General features: G+C 38.5%; 1 protein-coding gene across 1 annotated transcript in view; it reads left to right on the top strand.

Moving 5' to 3' along the window:
• Positions 1-1033: 1033 nt before the first annotated feature.
• Positions 1034-18625, top strand: part of galnt14 (UDP-N-acetyl-alpha-D-galactosamine:polypeptide N-acetylgalactosaminyltransferase 14 (GalNAc-T14)) — a 46143-nt gene continuing 28551 nt past the window's right edge. Inside the window, exons 1-2 of the mRNA XM_084433330.1 lie at positions 1034-1300; positions 9001-9170. Of these exons, the coding sequence (XP_084289456.1) occupies positions 1166-1300; positions 9001-9170 (305 nt within the window). The 5' untranslated portion in view covers positions 1034-1165. The remainder of the gene's footprint in view (positions 1301-9000; positions 9171-18625) is intronic.

Raw genomic sequence — 18625 nt, 5'->3', positions numbered from 1 at the left:
TTTAATTGATTTACATCCTTGTCCTTGATTGCACTGCACAGCTTAATTAATAATTTGTCATTTAGCTGCACTTTTGTCCTCACTGTCTTACAGTGCACTTATTCCAGGGATAGTCCTCCTGAGGTTAAGAGCCCTGTTTCAAGGATAAAATGGTGATGGATCAACTTAATCTCAGCCTCAGACGGCACGTCCACTGACCGCCCACAGTCTGTGTGCTATACTGGCTGTCTGATGCATGTTGTGCTAAAAAAATGTCAAGAGCCAGATGAAATCGTTTGTTCCAATCTGATTGACTGTCACTATGCAACATCCGGGAGTCAAGGGAAAATGTACACGTGTAAATTAAATGTTTACAAGCTATACAGTTTTGGCGCATCAAATACATTTTCTTTGAGGCACTTTGTAGCAAGTAAACTATGTACTCACTAGCAAAATGATCTGTTCTGTTCTGTTTGTTGTGGACTGATAATTCTGTAAATTAGGATTACAATGCTGGTTTATTTTTGTGGTTATTCTTATATAACACAACATTTCATATTCCTTTAATTCAGATTAGGTGATTCCTAAAGACTCTTAAAACCCAAACAAACTGTTAGTAGCTTTTCATGTACCCTGTAATCAGACAGACCTTTCCTGTCTGAAGTGCATTTCCATAAATTCTCCTGCCATTCATGTTTACAAGATTAGGCCTATATGTTTTCATGATTTCCATTTAAGTTCTTATGCATTTGCATGGATTTTCCAGCACTAGAAATCGCTAATGATAAAATCTTCTGATATGTTTAGGCTTCCCATAGCAGTGGGACCCCTGCTTATTGTAAGCCCATTTCGCAAACGGGAGACAAATTCAGAGCGAGTCAATATAAGAAGCGCATCAGGAACAGGCAGGTCCGTGAAAGCTCCGTTCCGCGGTAGGTGGTGCTAAACTCATATACATTTTGTCAGTACCTCGGTGGCTACACAGGATGATTTTAATCGCCCTGGACAGCGTCCAGCGTCACTCACAGTCTCAGCAAGTCAGCGCGCTGCGCACGAGAGCAACAACCTCATTCCGACGGGCAAGTGCGCGAGCGCAGCGCGCGGACACAATTCGCCTTTCGTTCGCTGAGAGAGGAGCGCGCGAATGGTTTTCAAACTGAAATGAATCGTTAACGGCCGTTTGAAAATGAAGAGGCTTTCTCGAAAGCTGACTTTAGCTCTCGCAGCGCTGTTTTGGATAGCCGCTTTACTCTATTTCATATTGCTGAATAGCCGGAAAATATTACCTGACCAAAGAAACGAGCTACCGAAAGTAAAAGAGGTGAGTGATACATCATAACCCCAAAGACGAAATGGCTTGAATTGGTTGGTTTATTGGTTTTTAAGATCTGTCAGTAACTCTTTAATTCCTTAATTGTTTCTCTGAGAGAAAATATTTGTATAGGTGTGTCACTTTTCTTTTATATCTGAGCCGATAATAGGCTAAAGAACAAAACTGTCCAATGACGTGTAGAATCTCTTTTATTGTTGACTGAGTAACGTTACATTTCAGAAATTATTCTGAAATAGGAGAAATTTAGCCTATTGCTATTACCTATTTTTCCCTTGGGAGACGAAATAATATGCTTTGCGATAACCTTTTCACATTTTGTTTGTTGACACATTAATTCTATAATAGCATTTTTTTTTTTTCTCCTTTCCTATTCAAACATGAATTCCTATCAGTCAGAATGATGGACGCATGGGAACAGCTTTAATATAAGCACGTACATGAGGAAGCTGATATTCAATCTAGATTACTGAGTGGAAAGTAAATATTTAAATAGTTCGTAATTAAGGCTATAAATGAACCAATACCATTTGTACCCATGACATTTGCTCTAGAAACTGTGTTCAGCCACTTTCTGACTCCCCACAGGAAAGACAGATACCACAAAACAGATCTCTACTGTCATTTGTTTCTCATAGACATGCAGCAATGAGTTTAATTAGGCTTTATTTCATAAGTGTACTATTTCCTTTTGACAAATATGATCTCACATGTGGTTCTTCTATTCTGGAGTTTTAAAGGAGTCTCAAATGGTTTGCAAAAAAGAGACTTGAACTCAAATTCCTTACAAAATCTAATTATGTGAGCTATATGCCATCCACATTCATTTTATCTATATTCTTTTTTTAATTATTGTAAACAGCTGTCTGATTTGAATCCATTTTATTCATCCTAAGGCATTGAAGGAGAACCATCTGAGACAAAACTGATACTTCAAAGATCAAAGAGCAAAATTTAGGCTCATACTTCATGTTTAATTCCCAACAAGACTTATTCAAGATTATGTTTCTTATTAAGATGAACTCTGTATACTGTATAAAAAACTGTAAATGTTGTATGTGTGTGAGATCGTGAATAAGCAATTGGTAGTTCTCTTGTTCTGAATACGTAGTGGATTTTACCTGGGGGCAATCAATAATTCCACTATTTTGTTCAATATATCTGTCCCGACTAACATAATGGGAACAGAAGGTCAATGATATTCACAAACAGTATAAAGTGAGATTATGCTCATATCTGTTGCATTAATAAAAAGGTCTAGTTGCTGTATTGTTGCAGTAGGATGCATAAATCTGCAGCAAATTCTTGTACATCTTGCAAGTCAGTTTTTCACTGAAACAGCGGCTGGTATATGACAATAAAGTATCACTGGGGGTAATGGGGTATGAAACATGATATATGGTGCAATATATCACAACACTGAACAACACTCTGTAGGAACGGAAATATGAAAACAGTTAGCACATGCTCCTTACATCTGTATGGAGACAATGATTGACTTTTTATGGTATAATGACTGGATTCATTTCAGAAGAAACAGAACAAATTCTTAGCTGGTGAATGCTTGAGTAGTGATGGATTTGACTTTTTTATTCTCAAGTTTTTATGTGACTGTACGCCCTTGTGTGAGACGAGTATGTAAAACTAAAAACATGTAAACGGTTAATGTGGCCTTGAAAACCACAGTGTGATAGATTTTTCAGACTCTCCGTCTTTAAATACAACTGTGCGCTGGGAGAGAAATGTCTACTTTAGTATTCTGTATTGAACAACATGTTTCCATTTGCGGTTCGCTTCAATATCTATTTTCTGTAATAACCCTGACAGGGAAGGCCGAACCTGAAATAGCTGTTATTGGCGAGGAGGAATATGAAATACAGGGTTGGTACAGCGGCTGTTGAGGTGAATGCGGTGTGTGTCACGGTGGCCGGTGTGTTCAAACCATTCATCAAATGGTGGTGACATCTCACTCAGATTCGATGGGCAGATACTCCCCCATCAGCAGAGTGATGCATTATCTTTATAATGGTAAGGGAGGACCGAGATATCACCCATGACATCTGCTATTACCGTGATTCATGGCAGATATGTCCCACAATACAGATTACACAAGTAGACAGTGTTGTTGTGTGGTATATTCACAGTGGCTTCGTGTCACTGGTGTTGAGGTGTTAGACCGGACAGATGGAGTTTGATGGACTCATCATTTGCTTGCACATGAATTCTGACAGAACATCAGAATGAATCATTTTAATGCGGCGTATACCGCAGACCAGTTTTACAGTCATGCATGACTTCTGTACCTGCTGAGAGTGAGCTGAGGCCCTTAAAAAAGGAGCAGGAATTCAAAAGAAGCCTTAGGAGAGTTCTGATGTGTGGTTTTGTGCAGTGCAAGAGGGCAGAGACTTTGGTGGTGTAGAATGCTCTATAAAAAGGACCCACACAACCACACATACAGAGTACAGACGACAGGACAGGGAGTATCCAATTACCACTTCCTCAGTCTGTCCTCCTCCTCTCATTAGAAGGCTGAGCTCTGTGGGAGCTGGGGGAACACTGAGCCCCAAACGTGGCGCAGCTCAAATGCCCTGATCAGTGACTGTGGAGCATCAAGGAGCTAATAATTTCAGCAGGGAGCGTGGGGGTGGGTGCGCGAACGCTGCCTTTTGAAGGCGAATAAAATTGTTAAGCAGATAGGAAATTTGACACATTGATTCAGAACCTGTCATCTTTTTTTTTCATGCGCTAATTAGATTCTGTTTCTATCACTGAGTGTGCTCAATCATTATAAGAGTTAATTTTGCTGGGTGTCATTGTGGCCTAATCCTAAAGTGTCTAGAATAACAACAATGTTACATTTTTACTTGCGCTCTCACCTTTTGTCATTTAAACTTTAGCTCGAAAATAAAAATAACTAGCTTTAAACATTAACAGTATGCTTTCAAATTTTGTTGATTTTCTCATGAAATGTGGCGTGACAGATCGCTGTAGCAAGCGGCAGGGTCGGAGTGCATGTGAATTGTTTATCTCTTGTGTAGTTTAAATGTTTGCATACACATAATTTTTTTATTTTAGTGTTAATTATGATATCTGAAAATAAATAGCAATTTAATCTGGAATCTTTAATAAAGAACTAAGGATTGTATAGTTGATTCGTCCACTGCTGAGGTTACCTAGTTTGCCCCCCAAAAAGGTTTTACCGTGTTTGTTTTTTGTGGCAGTACTTTTAAATTCATCCCTTTTTTAAAAAGTAGAGTGTGAAACTTTAAATCGCCTAAAAGATTTGTTTTGTGCGATTAAGGTTAAAGATATTTAGCCTATATATCACTATATCAATCACAGTGCTGATTGCCTACACCAAGGCTGCATCTGAAATCACGTACTTCCCTACTATATAGTAGACGAAAAACAGTATGTGACAAAAGAAGTATATCCGAATTCACAGTAGGCCTATTCATAAAAGAGTAGGTAAAAAGTACTCGGATGGCCCACTTCTTCCAGGTAAGATTCTGAAGTATGCCTATGATGGACACTTTACTATCCCATGAGGCCACAGGAGAGGATTTTGTGAATGGTGGTGACGTGACGCAACTGACGCTGATAAGGTCACGTGATGATTACAGCATGGTGAATGTGGTACATCTGGATTACATTCAAACATGTTCCTACTATATAGAACATACTTGTTTTAGTGGTTGTGAAGTAATTACTTATTAAAAATAAGTACCTACTCAAGAGAGTATGAGATTTTGGACACAGCCCAGCTGTTTTCAATCCTTTCCTGGATCATTCCCAGCACTACACATTTTGTATGGCCTCCCTAGGCTGGCCACACTTGAAGAGTTTAAGCCCAATTTTGAGCCCAATTTGTACCCCCAAGCGATCGGGGGGCGTGGCCCGATTCGATGCTTGTTGCAAACGACTTTTTGTCCAAAAGAGCAAGTGTTTGTCATTACGATTATTTTACTGCTCCGGATCGCGTCGGAGCCTGCACAATCCCAAATCATACATATCAAACATGTTTCAGAATTACGACTCATGATCGGGCTGCCTCTGACTACATTTTACTTCCCAAAACTCACGCCAGGAGAACCAGCTGACGACTTTGATCGTCGTCCATCTGTTTTTCTTCTCAAGTCACGTTTGATCTTGCGAGTCTCTTTGAGATCTCTTCTCATTGTGAAAATGTTACTATAATCGACATGTGTGTGGTCTCGCTTTCCGGACGAATAGTGTGTGCATTCAGAGGATTATAATGCTAAAAATCGGTTTAAACTGCCCTTCTGTTTCAGTTTTAAAATTAATTAAGATTTGAAAATCGTCAAAGTGTCCCAGGCCTTATCGGACACACCCACTTCAGGTCTTGCAGTCTCTACTAATGAGCTGATGAGTTGAATCAGGTGTGTTAGATAAAGGAGACATACTGTACAACGGCTACATTCACACTGTCATTCCAAATCCGATTTTTGTACACCCGATCAGATTTAGCTAGTGTGAACGGCAAAAAAAATCACATGAAATGCGATTTTTTTTACAAATCTGTTTCAAGCTACGTCCATTTATGTGACTTTCTCACCCAACGTAAAACGTAACGTCAGACGTTGTTATAGGAAAAATTCTGAAAGTCGCTGCCGAAACAAGCTGTGTTGTTGCAAAGTGCCGGACGAGCAGACAATGTCAATATAATAGAGACACGTTTGTAAACCGATGGAGACGACAGCGCATAAAAAAGCTGCGCATACCAGCCTCCCACAGTTCTGCCACTGCCTCAGAAGACACAGTAGACAGCTAGACATGGTCATGTTGTAAAATTTAAATAAGACAACATCTCTATTGCAAAACCTCTCCATGTTGCAGTTGTTGATGTTTTTGGCGTATTCCTACCAACGCAACATCATTGCCATAGAAACCAATTCAGGTATTCCGAAACGAAAGAGCTGCATGGAAACACAAATCGAATCTGAACAGTTGCGATACACAGTGTGGACATCAATATTTTTCGATCAGATTCCAATTGGATACACAAATAATAGGATTTGGACTGACAGTGTGAACGTAGACAAAATGTGCAGTGCTGGGGGTGCTCCAGGACAGGTTTTTATTCAGGCACGCTAATTATTCTGAATTGATTTGAAAAGTATGCCGTTTTGCATGTTCCTAATTAGAGCATTTACATATTATTTGTATTATCAAAATGCGTCTCTGCATTTTAATATCACCCTGACTTTAAGACAGACAGAAACCAACAGTTTTGAGAGAAAAAAATCGCCAATATATCAGATTCCAATACGAATGGGAAACTGAAATGGCGAGCTGAATTAAAAGCCCAGCCATTATCATGCTAAGCAGTCTAAAGAAACAGACATGTGCAATTACCTACCTCCATTACTGGCTGTAAAGATGCTGTTGTGGCTGTTGTAAAGCAGCGGGCCATGACATTCCCACCACACACGCAATACTGTGAAAAGGCATGTGAGCTCACTGGTGAATTCTTAACTCTTGTAACTTGTAAAAAAGTGACTATAAAGTTTCTTGCTATTATTCCAAGTGAGAACTGGTTTGTGCTTTCAGATATTTTTTATTTTACAGATTACTTTTTCTAATTATATATATGTGTCTGTACACAAGTTTCACTAAGGCTTAGCCTAGGCTATATTTTGAGAAAATCCATGCTTTAAAAAAAAATAACTCTCTGTACCCCCTAAGTCCTAATTTGCAATACCTCTGAAACTGCACCGGTCATGATCATGGGTTATTGATTGTGTGATGTGTGTTTTCATAGTAACAACCCTCTCTATTATTTTAAGCAGAATCTCTACACAAATACGAATGCTAGTTGAAATTATTTCCATGGAGGGTAGTAGCTGCATTTGAAAACGCAGGAGAGAAGGAAGCATCATCATCAGTCAGCATTGATACAGGCATCTGGGGAGAAACTAGCAACCTGCTGGCATGGGTAATCACTTGCCCCAAACAACCAACAGCCTCCAGCCCCCTTAATGGTCTAACATCAGCAAAAAAGCTCAAGGAAATAATAAGTGAGAAAACATGGAAACTCTTATACTGCTGTCGGTGCAGAATGTGTACGTTTATTAAATTATGATTGATATGGCCTCATGGATTCCAAGACATAGTGTGTTCAACCCTCAAAATATGAGACTACTGCTTGCCATGTGCTTTATATTTCAAGGGTTTTGGTGTGATGGTGCTGCAGAACACTGAAATATTAATGACTTTCTTATGATAATTGGGAATATTGCCGACAGCCACTTTATTTACTTTCCCCACTCTTTTAAATAGTTTATTGAACGTTTATTTTCACTAACTGAACATGCTCATTTTAAAGTGATGGATTTTGCAGTGTATTGTTATTTATTTATTTATTTATTTATTTATTCATTCATTCATTCATTCGTTTGTTTGTTTTTGTTTAAATTTGAAACTCTGAGATGCTAGGCTTTTTGTTTGGTCAGACCTGTAGGGTTAAAGGCACACTATGCAAGATTTGTACCTTAATATAACAGCTTCGAAATCATTTTGATGGTAAACATACTCGTAAGTAGCCAGCAATGCAAGTTTGAGAGGTGGCGCCCGGACAAATCTAGCAAGAATCACGACTTGCTTTATGGAACAACGTCACATATAAACATTATCAACAACATATGAATCAGCCTCTATGGAAGACACTAACACGCATTTCAGACGTGAATCATGGTAGAGTCGATGAAGAAAACGAAGAAAGTGCGCTCGGAAGAGTGCAGAGACGGCTCTGCGTGAGTGGTATTTACGACAGTAATGTTAAAGTCCCTGTAAAGTCAAAATTAAGTATGTTTTCTGAGTTTGTCACACCACAGAAAAAGGTGTTATTAGCCACCCAGCCAAATTTGAATGATAAAAAAAGTCGGCAAGTACATAAAATAAGCTATCAAAATCTTGCAAAAATGAGCAGTAGTCTCTGCTCTCAAACGCTGGGGGCGTGTCCGCTGGCTGCGCTGAAACCACGCCCACTCGCGGGAAAGCTGACGAAAGCCAGCCGACGATGGCACCAGTTGTCGGCGCGATGGGAGGATGAAGGCCGAGGCGGGAGATAATCGGTTCGGCCCCATTCACCAGTAACAGCGGATTATCAGTGAATCCCAGTTGTCTCCGACGAAAGTTTATAAAACTATCCTGTGTAAAATGATCACTACAGAGGCGGATTTTGGCGGTGATCCTAAGCTCTCCATCAAGGTGGCTCTTCACAAAATTAATCCACCTCTTCTTGATGTGATCGTTTTTCGGAAATTTAAATAAGGACACTGATCTGTTTTGTACGTGATCGCATCCAGGTAGTAGCCTACGCATTTCCGTGACGAAGGCATAGCTAGCTAGCAAACTGTAGGCTGTAGTAACTAATAGTACTGACAGTAACTCGCGATCGGCAAACCGATGTGAATGAATGTGCTATATTGTTAGGGGAGGGGCAGCGTCAGGGGCTCCGATGCGTCATCAAGTAGGGGCGTGTCCAGGAGCTCAGGGGCTCCAGTGCGTCATCGAGCCCCCGTTTTAGCCCCGCCCAAAAAATCCGGAACACAGCAATGGTGAAAAACTGTTTAACGGTCTAACTCGACAATTCAGTACTTCACAGTTCACAAATGGATAGACTAAATGATTGCAATAAATCTGACTGCTGTGTTTCCATTATGTTGTAGATTTCAGATGCTGAGTGGGATGACCTGCTGGAAGAGTTTGAAGAGAAAAGCTACCTCAATGCTCACAAATGGAAGCCAGGCCAGGACCCCTACAGTCTGTATGCCTTCAATCAAAGAGAGAGTGAGAGGATCCCCAGCAACAGAGCACTTAGAGACACCCGGCATTACAGGTAAGCCCTGTGTGTGTGTGTGTGTGTGTGTGCGTGTGTGTGATCTATATATAATACCCACACGGTTCATATTAAATTAATGAAGGTGCATCTGTGAGTTCTTGAAAACTTTTAGAAAGTGATGAAAGGTGTACTAAGATAAAAAGAGTGAAGATTTGTGGTTCATGGCTGGGTAGTGGTACTCAGGTTCTTTAAGGTCAGTATGCTATACTAGATGCATTTACACTACAATTGGGGTGGGTAAGATTTATAATGTTTTTGAAAGAAGTCTCTAACACCATGTCCTAACTACAAGCGCCGCGACACGCGACAAAAGATATCTTTTCATGTTAATCAGAGTTTTTGTCCTAACCATTTTAGAAACAGTTTCTATTTCTGCGACGTCACGACTGGAACAACAAAGTATGATAATCTCAGGTACTGTTTATGTGCTTTATTTAATGTTAAAAGCGTCTGTGAGTTTGAATATCATTTTGTGTCTTTTATAGCCGTACAAGCCACAATTCACCTCACATCTTCAAAATAAATATAAGTGAACAAGCACGTTCAAACTGTCAACTCATTGTTAAGGCGAGACACTACAGGTGAATAGGGTAACATTTTTAACTAGCAGATATCATCATGAAACTTTCCCAGTTGATTACCTACATAGATGAGAAAAAAATGTATTACAAGTTTTCTGTAATTTAATGTTTAAATATGCAAATTAGGCAATATCTAATTAAATATGCGCTAATTTGTTTATATTTAAAAAAACTAAATCTGAGTTTTGGATAAAGCCAGGTTAAAAATGATTTTTTCATTGTGTTCGCATATGGGAAAAAAATTTGAGGGATTTATGGATATCTACTTTTGTTATCCTGTAAATCAAGAATATACTGTCAATAGCCTTAAAAAAATATTTTCGCCATGTTTTTTGGAATAAAATGTTATATAAATCAGGCTAGGAATAATATATTTACAAATCCCTCTGTAAATGTCTTCATAATATAACTAGGTACAAGACTGGAAAGTTTGGTGTATATAGGTGCTACTGAAGTGGAGATTTCGGACTTGGAGTATGAGAGAAAGGTCATTTTGAGAAAACAGGCTTTAAAGATTTATCATCAGCCAATGAGATTGCGCATTCAGCCCTTTTACTTTCACGATTGGTTGCTGATAAAAAGGAAATTACCATATTTGGATCCGACAGCATTGTACAGTGAAGAGAGAGCTTTCCAGCGGTGCCTGTGATGACAGAGAGCAGACAGAGATCGCGGATCGGCGGGATGATTTACAACGACAACTTTTGTTGAATATATGCGAAATCTACAGACGCAAACAGACAAAGTGTAGTAAAATAAATACCTAAATGTGTATTTCTGACTTTTTTTCACCACAGAAAAAACGATGTTTTTGCCTGCCGTGTCTCGCCTTAACAGACAAGTGTATTCTATGACAACGATTGTTTCAGTAACTCGGTATGTATTTTTAATAATGTTAAAATGGTGTAATATTCATGAATTTGATGTACTAAACCATTTAGTTGCGAGTGCTGCGAGCTTGCAGAGAGAGCCCGCCCACCTGCTCTTCTGATTGGCTGTGATTTTTTTATCCCATCCCATAGTCGCGTTTGGTCTGGTGTAAACCTATTTGTAAACAGACAAATGATTTGTCGCTGTAATCTTATCGCTTCGCATCTGGTTAGGACACGGTGTTATGCTCACACAGGCTGAATTTATTTGATCAAAATTATAGCAAAATAGTAATATTGTGAAATATTATTACAGTTCAAAATAAAAAAAATGGTTTCAGGATTATTTGATGATTTAATCAGATTTATATACCATCTGAAAGCTGAATAAATTAGCTTTCCATTGATGTATGGTTTGTTAGGATAGAACAATATTTGGCCGAGATACAACTATTTGAAAATCTGGAATCTGAGGGTGCAAAAAAATCGAAACATTGAGAAAATCTCCTTTAAAGTTGTCCATTTATGTTCCCGATTATGCTGCATTCACTCACAAAAATAAATGTTTTATGTATTTACGTTAGGAAATTTACAAAATATCTTCATGGAACATGATCTTTACTTAAACCCAAATGATTTTTGGCATAAAAGAAAAATCGATAATTTTGACCCATACGATTTATTGTTGGCTATTGCCACAAATATACCTGTGCGACTTGTGACATGGTTTTGTGATCCAGGGTCACATATAAGCTTCTTAATGAGACAGCTGTTTGTGATATTTGGCAGCTCTTGGTGGCAACATGACCTCATGGTATTTGTAGCTCATGAAATGGGACCGCTCTTGGCCACAGTACATTTTCACCCTCTGCAGCACTGCGGGAGGTCGCTCACTCATTAGTGCATGTCACTTCAGTCAGACAGAGTGCCATAGTTCATTTTTCAGCTATTTCTGGATTCTTTTCATGTTTACCCTGTTTACACCTGGTATAAACATCCATCTCGGGTAATCAGATCGTAAGTGATCAGCTGTGACAGATTTTCTCATGTTACCACTTGTGTTCATACTCATTGAGAGGAATTTGTCATGTTGAAAAAGAAAAATCCAACACACTGTTGCTTCCAAATATACTTGCATTTTTTAAGCTCATTGGAAATGTAATGCTTACAGGGATTCACAAGAATAGTCATGTATTGTATTTCTTTTAAAGCTACACTTAACCAACTAGTTTAAATGAAATCTCTTTGTTTTACTGCAGTGGATGATTAATAGATGAGTAAGCAGTCTCACTGTTGTCCCAGACACATCAGGACATATAAATATTTACACTACAGACATGATACTGTCAAATGCATTTCTGACTACCTCGTGTATGAGAGATCAGTTAAATCCAGGTCTAAACAGGGTCAAAGTCTCAACTGAAGAATCTTTTATTTGCATTCCTTTAATAAACAAGAACTTTCATCATAACATTCTCAACATCATTGCTTTTGTTCTTAAGTAACTAGCTTAAGCCCAGATTAAATCTGTAGATTTTTTTTTGCCTTTCTGCAAAATAAATGCAAGTTCTTAGTTTGAATCTCTTTTTTATTAGATTAAAATTAAAATATGCATATTCCAATATTTATTATTATTGCAACTTTATTAATGTATTTTTTATTTATGTATTACTTTAGTAGCAGACTAGCTTTATATTGATTAAGTTACAGCTTGTAACAGTAACAAATAACTAAAATAACTTCATTTGGGTTTAGAAAACATCATACGCTGAGTTTTCTGAAAATTGCAGACATATTTTATAACGTGGACCACAGACCCACTGTTTTTTCAACAGATACAATTATTGATGAATGTGCCTTGTCAACTAAAACCTAACCATGGGTTATTCTCAGTTGCACAGTCTCCAAAAATATGCAGGTATATGTCAGGTTTATAGGAAATCATATAGAGAGCTGTTGGGACCTCTATAGCAGTGCAGTATAATTCTCTATAAAATAATTCTTGCAGGGGTTGGGAGACAGTAGAGAGAATCTCAGATAAAAGGTGAGGAGGCGGCTCATTATGCAGGCCCAGTGCTCTAATGCGATACTCTCTCTCTCTTTCACGGTGTCAACTATTTTCTATGTAGCCCTCGTTTCTTCCTTCCTCTTACATGACTCAAATGCCTTTGTAATTACAGTAGGAACACCACACTCATTGTTCATTCCGTTGTTGACCAGTAGCGCAATATTGAAATTTCCAGAGAAATGCAATCAAAGTGCCAACTTTACCTCTTAATTAACTTTAGCTGAAATTGGACAAACAAAGGATAATTCTACCGTTCCAGCAGGAGCCACTGTTTGATTGTGGCTTTGGACGCCAGTATTGACGCAAGGTTTTTGTTGACTATATTTAGAACCTTGCAGGATTTAGATTTTCACTTTTAACAAGCTTCTATTGAATCTTGGTGCATTTTCTCATACTGTATGATCAGATTAGAGTACAAAAAAAGCAACCTAACATGGACCATCCGCACTGAACATTTTCTATCAGTTTACACATTCCTTCAGGTGTCTTCAGACGAGCTTAGTCCTATCAGTATGGGGAAGGCAAAATGCTACATCTCAGGGTGAACTGGAAGAGCGTTCAATCAAATGCAGAATGAAACTTTGACAGCCATCTGTGGCAAGACCCTGGTCCTTTCACTTAGCCTGGTGCCTGAACCTCATTTTGCTTCAGAGAAAAGAGCCACCAGCAGAGGAAATTAGCATGAACCTCAATTCAGAAGGACTTTCATTTCTCAAGGGCTAATAACAGATAAGCTCAGGCACCAGGAGCTTTGCAAATGTTGTTCATCAAAGCTGCCATTTATTCAATTCAAAAAGAGGCTTCCGAGTCACCGTGATTTAAACACCAGGGAGGGGGTGGAATATAACCATGGCAAAGATGGCCTGTAGTTTTTAAGATTACTAAAACACAGCAGTCTGACTTGATGAATTTCTTTGAAAGACACTCACGTTTTACACCTTCTTGCAGAAAGCAGGATACTATCAGGATTTCCAATTTTAAATTGTTACATTTTATACAACAGTTAGTTTCAGGCCTTGAATCCTCAAATGACTGGCCAAATAGAGTGCTGATAACAGTCCAACAGCATCCGAACTTAAGCCTTGTTCAGACTTTCTGTCCAAATCCGATTTTTGTGCATATCCGATTGGAATCCTATCATATTTAGCAATTGTGAATGGCAAGAAATCACATGAAATCATATTAAAAGCTACATTCATATGTGGTTTGAAATCCTATTCCAATATCATTTCTGACCACTCTGATCGGATTTCAAGTAGCTTAAATGTGCACTTTCTCACGCTACGTAAAACGCAAACACGTCAGACGTCGTTGCAGAAACAAGGTTGCATTGTGTTGGTGTCAATGTGCAGGTCACACAGAAAATGATAATATTATGGAGACATCTCTGTGGTCCAGTGATTAGATGTCTTCACTTCTTTCACTGTGCGGCAGAGACGGCAGCACGGAATAAAGCCGCTCATGCCAGCCTCCGTTTCTGTCGCTGCTTTATTAGTTTTCCAGCACTGCAGCTACACATTGTCATATTCTAAGACAACAATGCAAACCCCTCCATATGGTTTTTGGTTTAGTCCTACCAACTTAACGCCATTGCTGTGGAAACCAACTTCATTTCAATATTCCGCAAAACGAAAGAGAGTCACGGAACACACAAATCAGGTCTGGACAGTTGCAATACACAGTCTGGACAGTCAATCATGTAGATCAGATTTCAATCTGATACACATATTATCGGATTTGGACTGACAGTGTGAACAAGGCTTTAGTGGCAGTGACTCTTTCTGCTGCTTAAATGCTGGTCTTTATAAGTGAGTAATTGAATCATTAATTCAGTTGATTTGTTCAAAACACTGAGTCTTCCAATTCCGAATCAAGTGACTGTCTTTGTAAGTTATTGAATCATTTATTTAACCGATTCATTCAAAACCTTGATTCTTTCAAGAATAATACTAGTTGACGGTCTTTATAAGTGAGTCATTGAGTGAGATGAATACATTTGAATATGTGACTGTCTACATTTTGTACAATTGTTTCATTCTAACAAAGCAATTTTCCTAGACATTTAATGTTGTAAATCTACCTTCGTTTCTTGATGAATGCTGGACTGGACCCTTTTATAGCCATTTATGAGTGAAATGTTACTGTAATTCAGTTGTATTGTGAGTTATGGCTGCTGTATAATGACGTTCAAATAGCCTACATGGCAATGGTGAAACTATGAATTTTTAAATCAATACAGTGTTAGCAACTGCAATCAATAGATCTCTGCAATGATAGGAAGCCATTATACTGAGCACCCCAGACATTTTTAACATTGCAAGGACGCTGTCATGAAAAATTAAATAGATGTAATTTATTCAGGTGAATGTCATATGGCTTGTCACTGAGTCACTGAAAATGTACTCACATGACAGGACACTGACATTCTGATATATGTAATGAAACAGTTGCAGTGTTTATTTTCTGCCTTCCAGAAACATAATTGACCATATTTCTTCGATGCTTTTAAGACTTACATTTTAGGCTTCATATTAGAGTAGTGTAGTTTTTTAGTGTAATTAGAGTCAACCCCTCTGTATCTGCTCCCACTGCTAGTAATAATGGGCATGTGCATGTGGCAGGCCTGAGAGGAAGTGCCTCAGATCATCAGCAGTAGCCAATTAGACACCAAGAACAGTGTCCTCACACTAGCATCCTTCCAAATCAAGCACAGGCTCTTTAAACTGATGATCTCATGCTCATTACTTGAAGAACCATGATACAGTATCTCCAGTTTTCCCTCTTGCTTCATGTTAGGTCTCCACTGCCTTATCAATAAGGCATTCTTTTTGGATATTTTGGTATTGTTTATTTCTCATTGTAGCTAGAGATGCACCGATTACAATTTTCTGGGCCGATCCCGATTTCCGATTTTTCATTGAGTTTGACCTGCCGATGCCGATTCCGATTTCATTTTTTCTAACCACTTTACAGCACACACAAATATTTATTTTATATCTTTTCTGTAATAGAACATTTTACAATTTGCATAGTACATATTTTTTTGAACAGATAAACGCTATAAAATAGAACTATATAAATTACACACACGTGGGTAATTCACACACATCTGAAGTGCAGTGTTATGGAAGAACCATTTCCTTTTCACATTCAATATCCAATAATTTTTTTATATATGTATTTAGCAAACTAAACGTCTGTATGAAACGGAATGGCAATAAAATAATATATAAATAAAAAATAAAATAAACATAGCCTTGCAGTATAAAGATATTTCTCAAAGCACACACACAGGCCTTGTACAATCACTTGTACAAACTGAATAATAAAACAAGTTTAAATGGGTACATTTTCTATAAATATTAGTCTTCGTTTTCTTTTCTGACATAGCCTACTCCAGTTCTTGTTAAAACACGCAAATTCTGTGCATTTTGGGCACTTTTTTTGTGAAATCCTATTTAGGCTATTTTGTCCATCAAAAGTGTGCTTTCCCTTTAATTGAGCGTGAGCAGTGCAGCAAATAGACTCGGCGCCGAAACACGCGCTTCACTGCTCGCGACGCTCCTGCTTGACGCTCCTGCTGTTCCTGCTCCCGTTGCACGCCGGAAAAAAATACGCGCTTGCGGTCTGAACGGACGTAATTCACAAGGTTTCCTACATGTGTGTTCCGTGTGCACGTGTGATGCTGATGTTGCGCGATGTTAATCATGCGGCGCCCGACCGGCATAAAATCGGCATTTGTCAGACTGACCGGCCGGTCGCCGGTCACGGCCGATCACGTGAAAATCGGCCAATTCCGGTCACCAGCCGATCAATCGGTGCATCTCTAATTGTAGCTCAAGCTTAAGGAAAGGCATATTGCCTCCTGGGCCTTTCTCACTCGCCAAGGTTGGAGCAGTGTCACTCAGTTCCCTAGAGCTCTTAGACATCCTATTGTGTGTATAACAAAAGGAGCACCTGAAGGGCGTTTGCATCTCCACAGAGCATCTGAGACATGAATACATATTTTCGTGATAAACTTCCTCGTCGGTTCCTATCATTGTTCTTCGTATATCAAACAATAAAGCATATGCAAAGCATGCAGAGAAATTACTCACTAGAGCAGCTTATTTAATTAGCTTTTCCTGTCTTTTCCTATTTGTCATATGCACTATTTTCATTGGTGTGGCCATATGTTGTGATTTTGTCCAGTAGCAATCTTAAGGAGAACGAGCTGTATACATCATAATGAGAAACGCTAAGACCAAATTCCCAGTTCTCAATTTTCTCAGGGACACATCCATCATTTTAACGAAATATCAAGTACACAGCAAAATGCTTCCCCTCTCCCAGATGTTGTTTTCTGACAGAAACCCTAATGATGTTCTGTGTTTTGCTGTTTAAAGCATCCCCCTATCTCAAAAGACCTTGGGCTATAGCTGCATTGAGCGATGGATCCCACTCCCAGGCTGGCTTCAAACAGCATATAAAGCTGTGAACGCAGCCCTTAGCTCATAAAGTGTGTTTAAGGCTCATCTTACTGTATTGATGAATGAATAAGCAAAAGCAGGATATATATGTACCTTATTCCAAAGCAAATTTATCATGACTGTTTAACCCCCAAAAGTTTTGACATTAAATGTAAATACATCTGCACTTTACAGTATGTGTTGCTCCAACAGAACACTGATGCTCTGATTAAACCATTTTAATCACTTTGGCTTGTCTAATGAATGGTGAAATCTATATCATGTTATTTCACAGTTTGATTCAATATTTAAATGATCGAATTAGAGTGAAAAGAATATAAAAAAAACTAAATTACGCTCTGCTAAACAGTCAATTTCAGTCACTTTCAGTAGCAGGCTTTCCAGGCAGAAATGATTCCGGGTTCCAGGTTTCCAGGTTCTGGAAATGATTTTGCCATAAAAATTTTCATAAGGAGATTAAAGAAATCTTCATTTAAAAGTTCTCAGTCATAAATCAAACCAAAAGACATGCTTTTTTGGGTGTTAAAGGTCCCATTCCATGGATTATTTTTATTATTTTATAATGTTTCCAGGGGTGCCCTTATAATGTTAGTATGTTTTTTAGATCAAAAATTGTTATAATTTAGAAATAAAAGGCATATTTCCTAGCCTGATTTCATTCCCTGGTTTGTGCAGTGTAACAGCGTCATTGATTTCATAACGAGTTTTGGCAAGTGTCCAGATAAACTCGCGCTGTGTGATTGATAGCTTGGGCGATTGGAAAGGGATTGTTCTTTGATCGCTTTCTGTATATTAATCACAGTTTAAGTTAGATTATTTTCATCCTACTAAGAGAAACGAACGATGTGAAGAGTGATCGCTACTTCCATATTAAATCACTACTTACCGCTTGCTGGAATATAGTTGAAATAGTCCCCTTCGTCAGTATGAAACGCTGAGAGAAGTCTGCTTGATATTATTCCAGGTTAGAAAAACAGTCCGTGGTGAAATGGACAGAGCAAACTAACAACTTCGAATTAAACTTTTGCGGTATCCGATTATAGATAAACATCAACCACGTCTGTTGACATTTCGCCATCAATACGCCTGTGTTCCTGTGGGCGGAGGTTACGGTTCTAGTGACATCATTAAAGCAGGATGTAGAGGGGTGTAGTCCAATCCAGCCGTTTTTTGTAGTCAACTTCTGTTAAATAAAATATCTCGCTTGGCATTGAACTTTGAGCTTTATAATTTTACAGATATTATTTATACTCTAACAACAACATTACACACTAACTAAAGTTTGAAACATGGGATCACATAGAACGGGACCTTTAAATAATGGTGTAAATTACCAGTAAATTGACTAGCGTAAACCTTAGTAAATCGCCTTGCATGATTCATTTAAATACTCTCCTCTAGGGCTGCACGATTTGGGGAAAATGTCATATTGCGATAATTGAGGTCAATATTGCGATTGCGATTG

This window comes from Rutilus rutilus (genome assembly GCF_951802725.1).
Source record: "Rutilus rutilus genome assembly, chromosome: 15".
Classification (NCBI taxonomy): domain Eukaryota; kingdom Metazoa; phylum Chordata; class Actinopteri; order Cypriniformes; family Leuciscidae; genus Rutilus; species Rutilus rutilus.
Note: the sequence above shows the minus strand (reverse complement) of the source record. Positions and strands in the feature narration are given on the sequence as shown.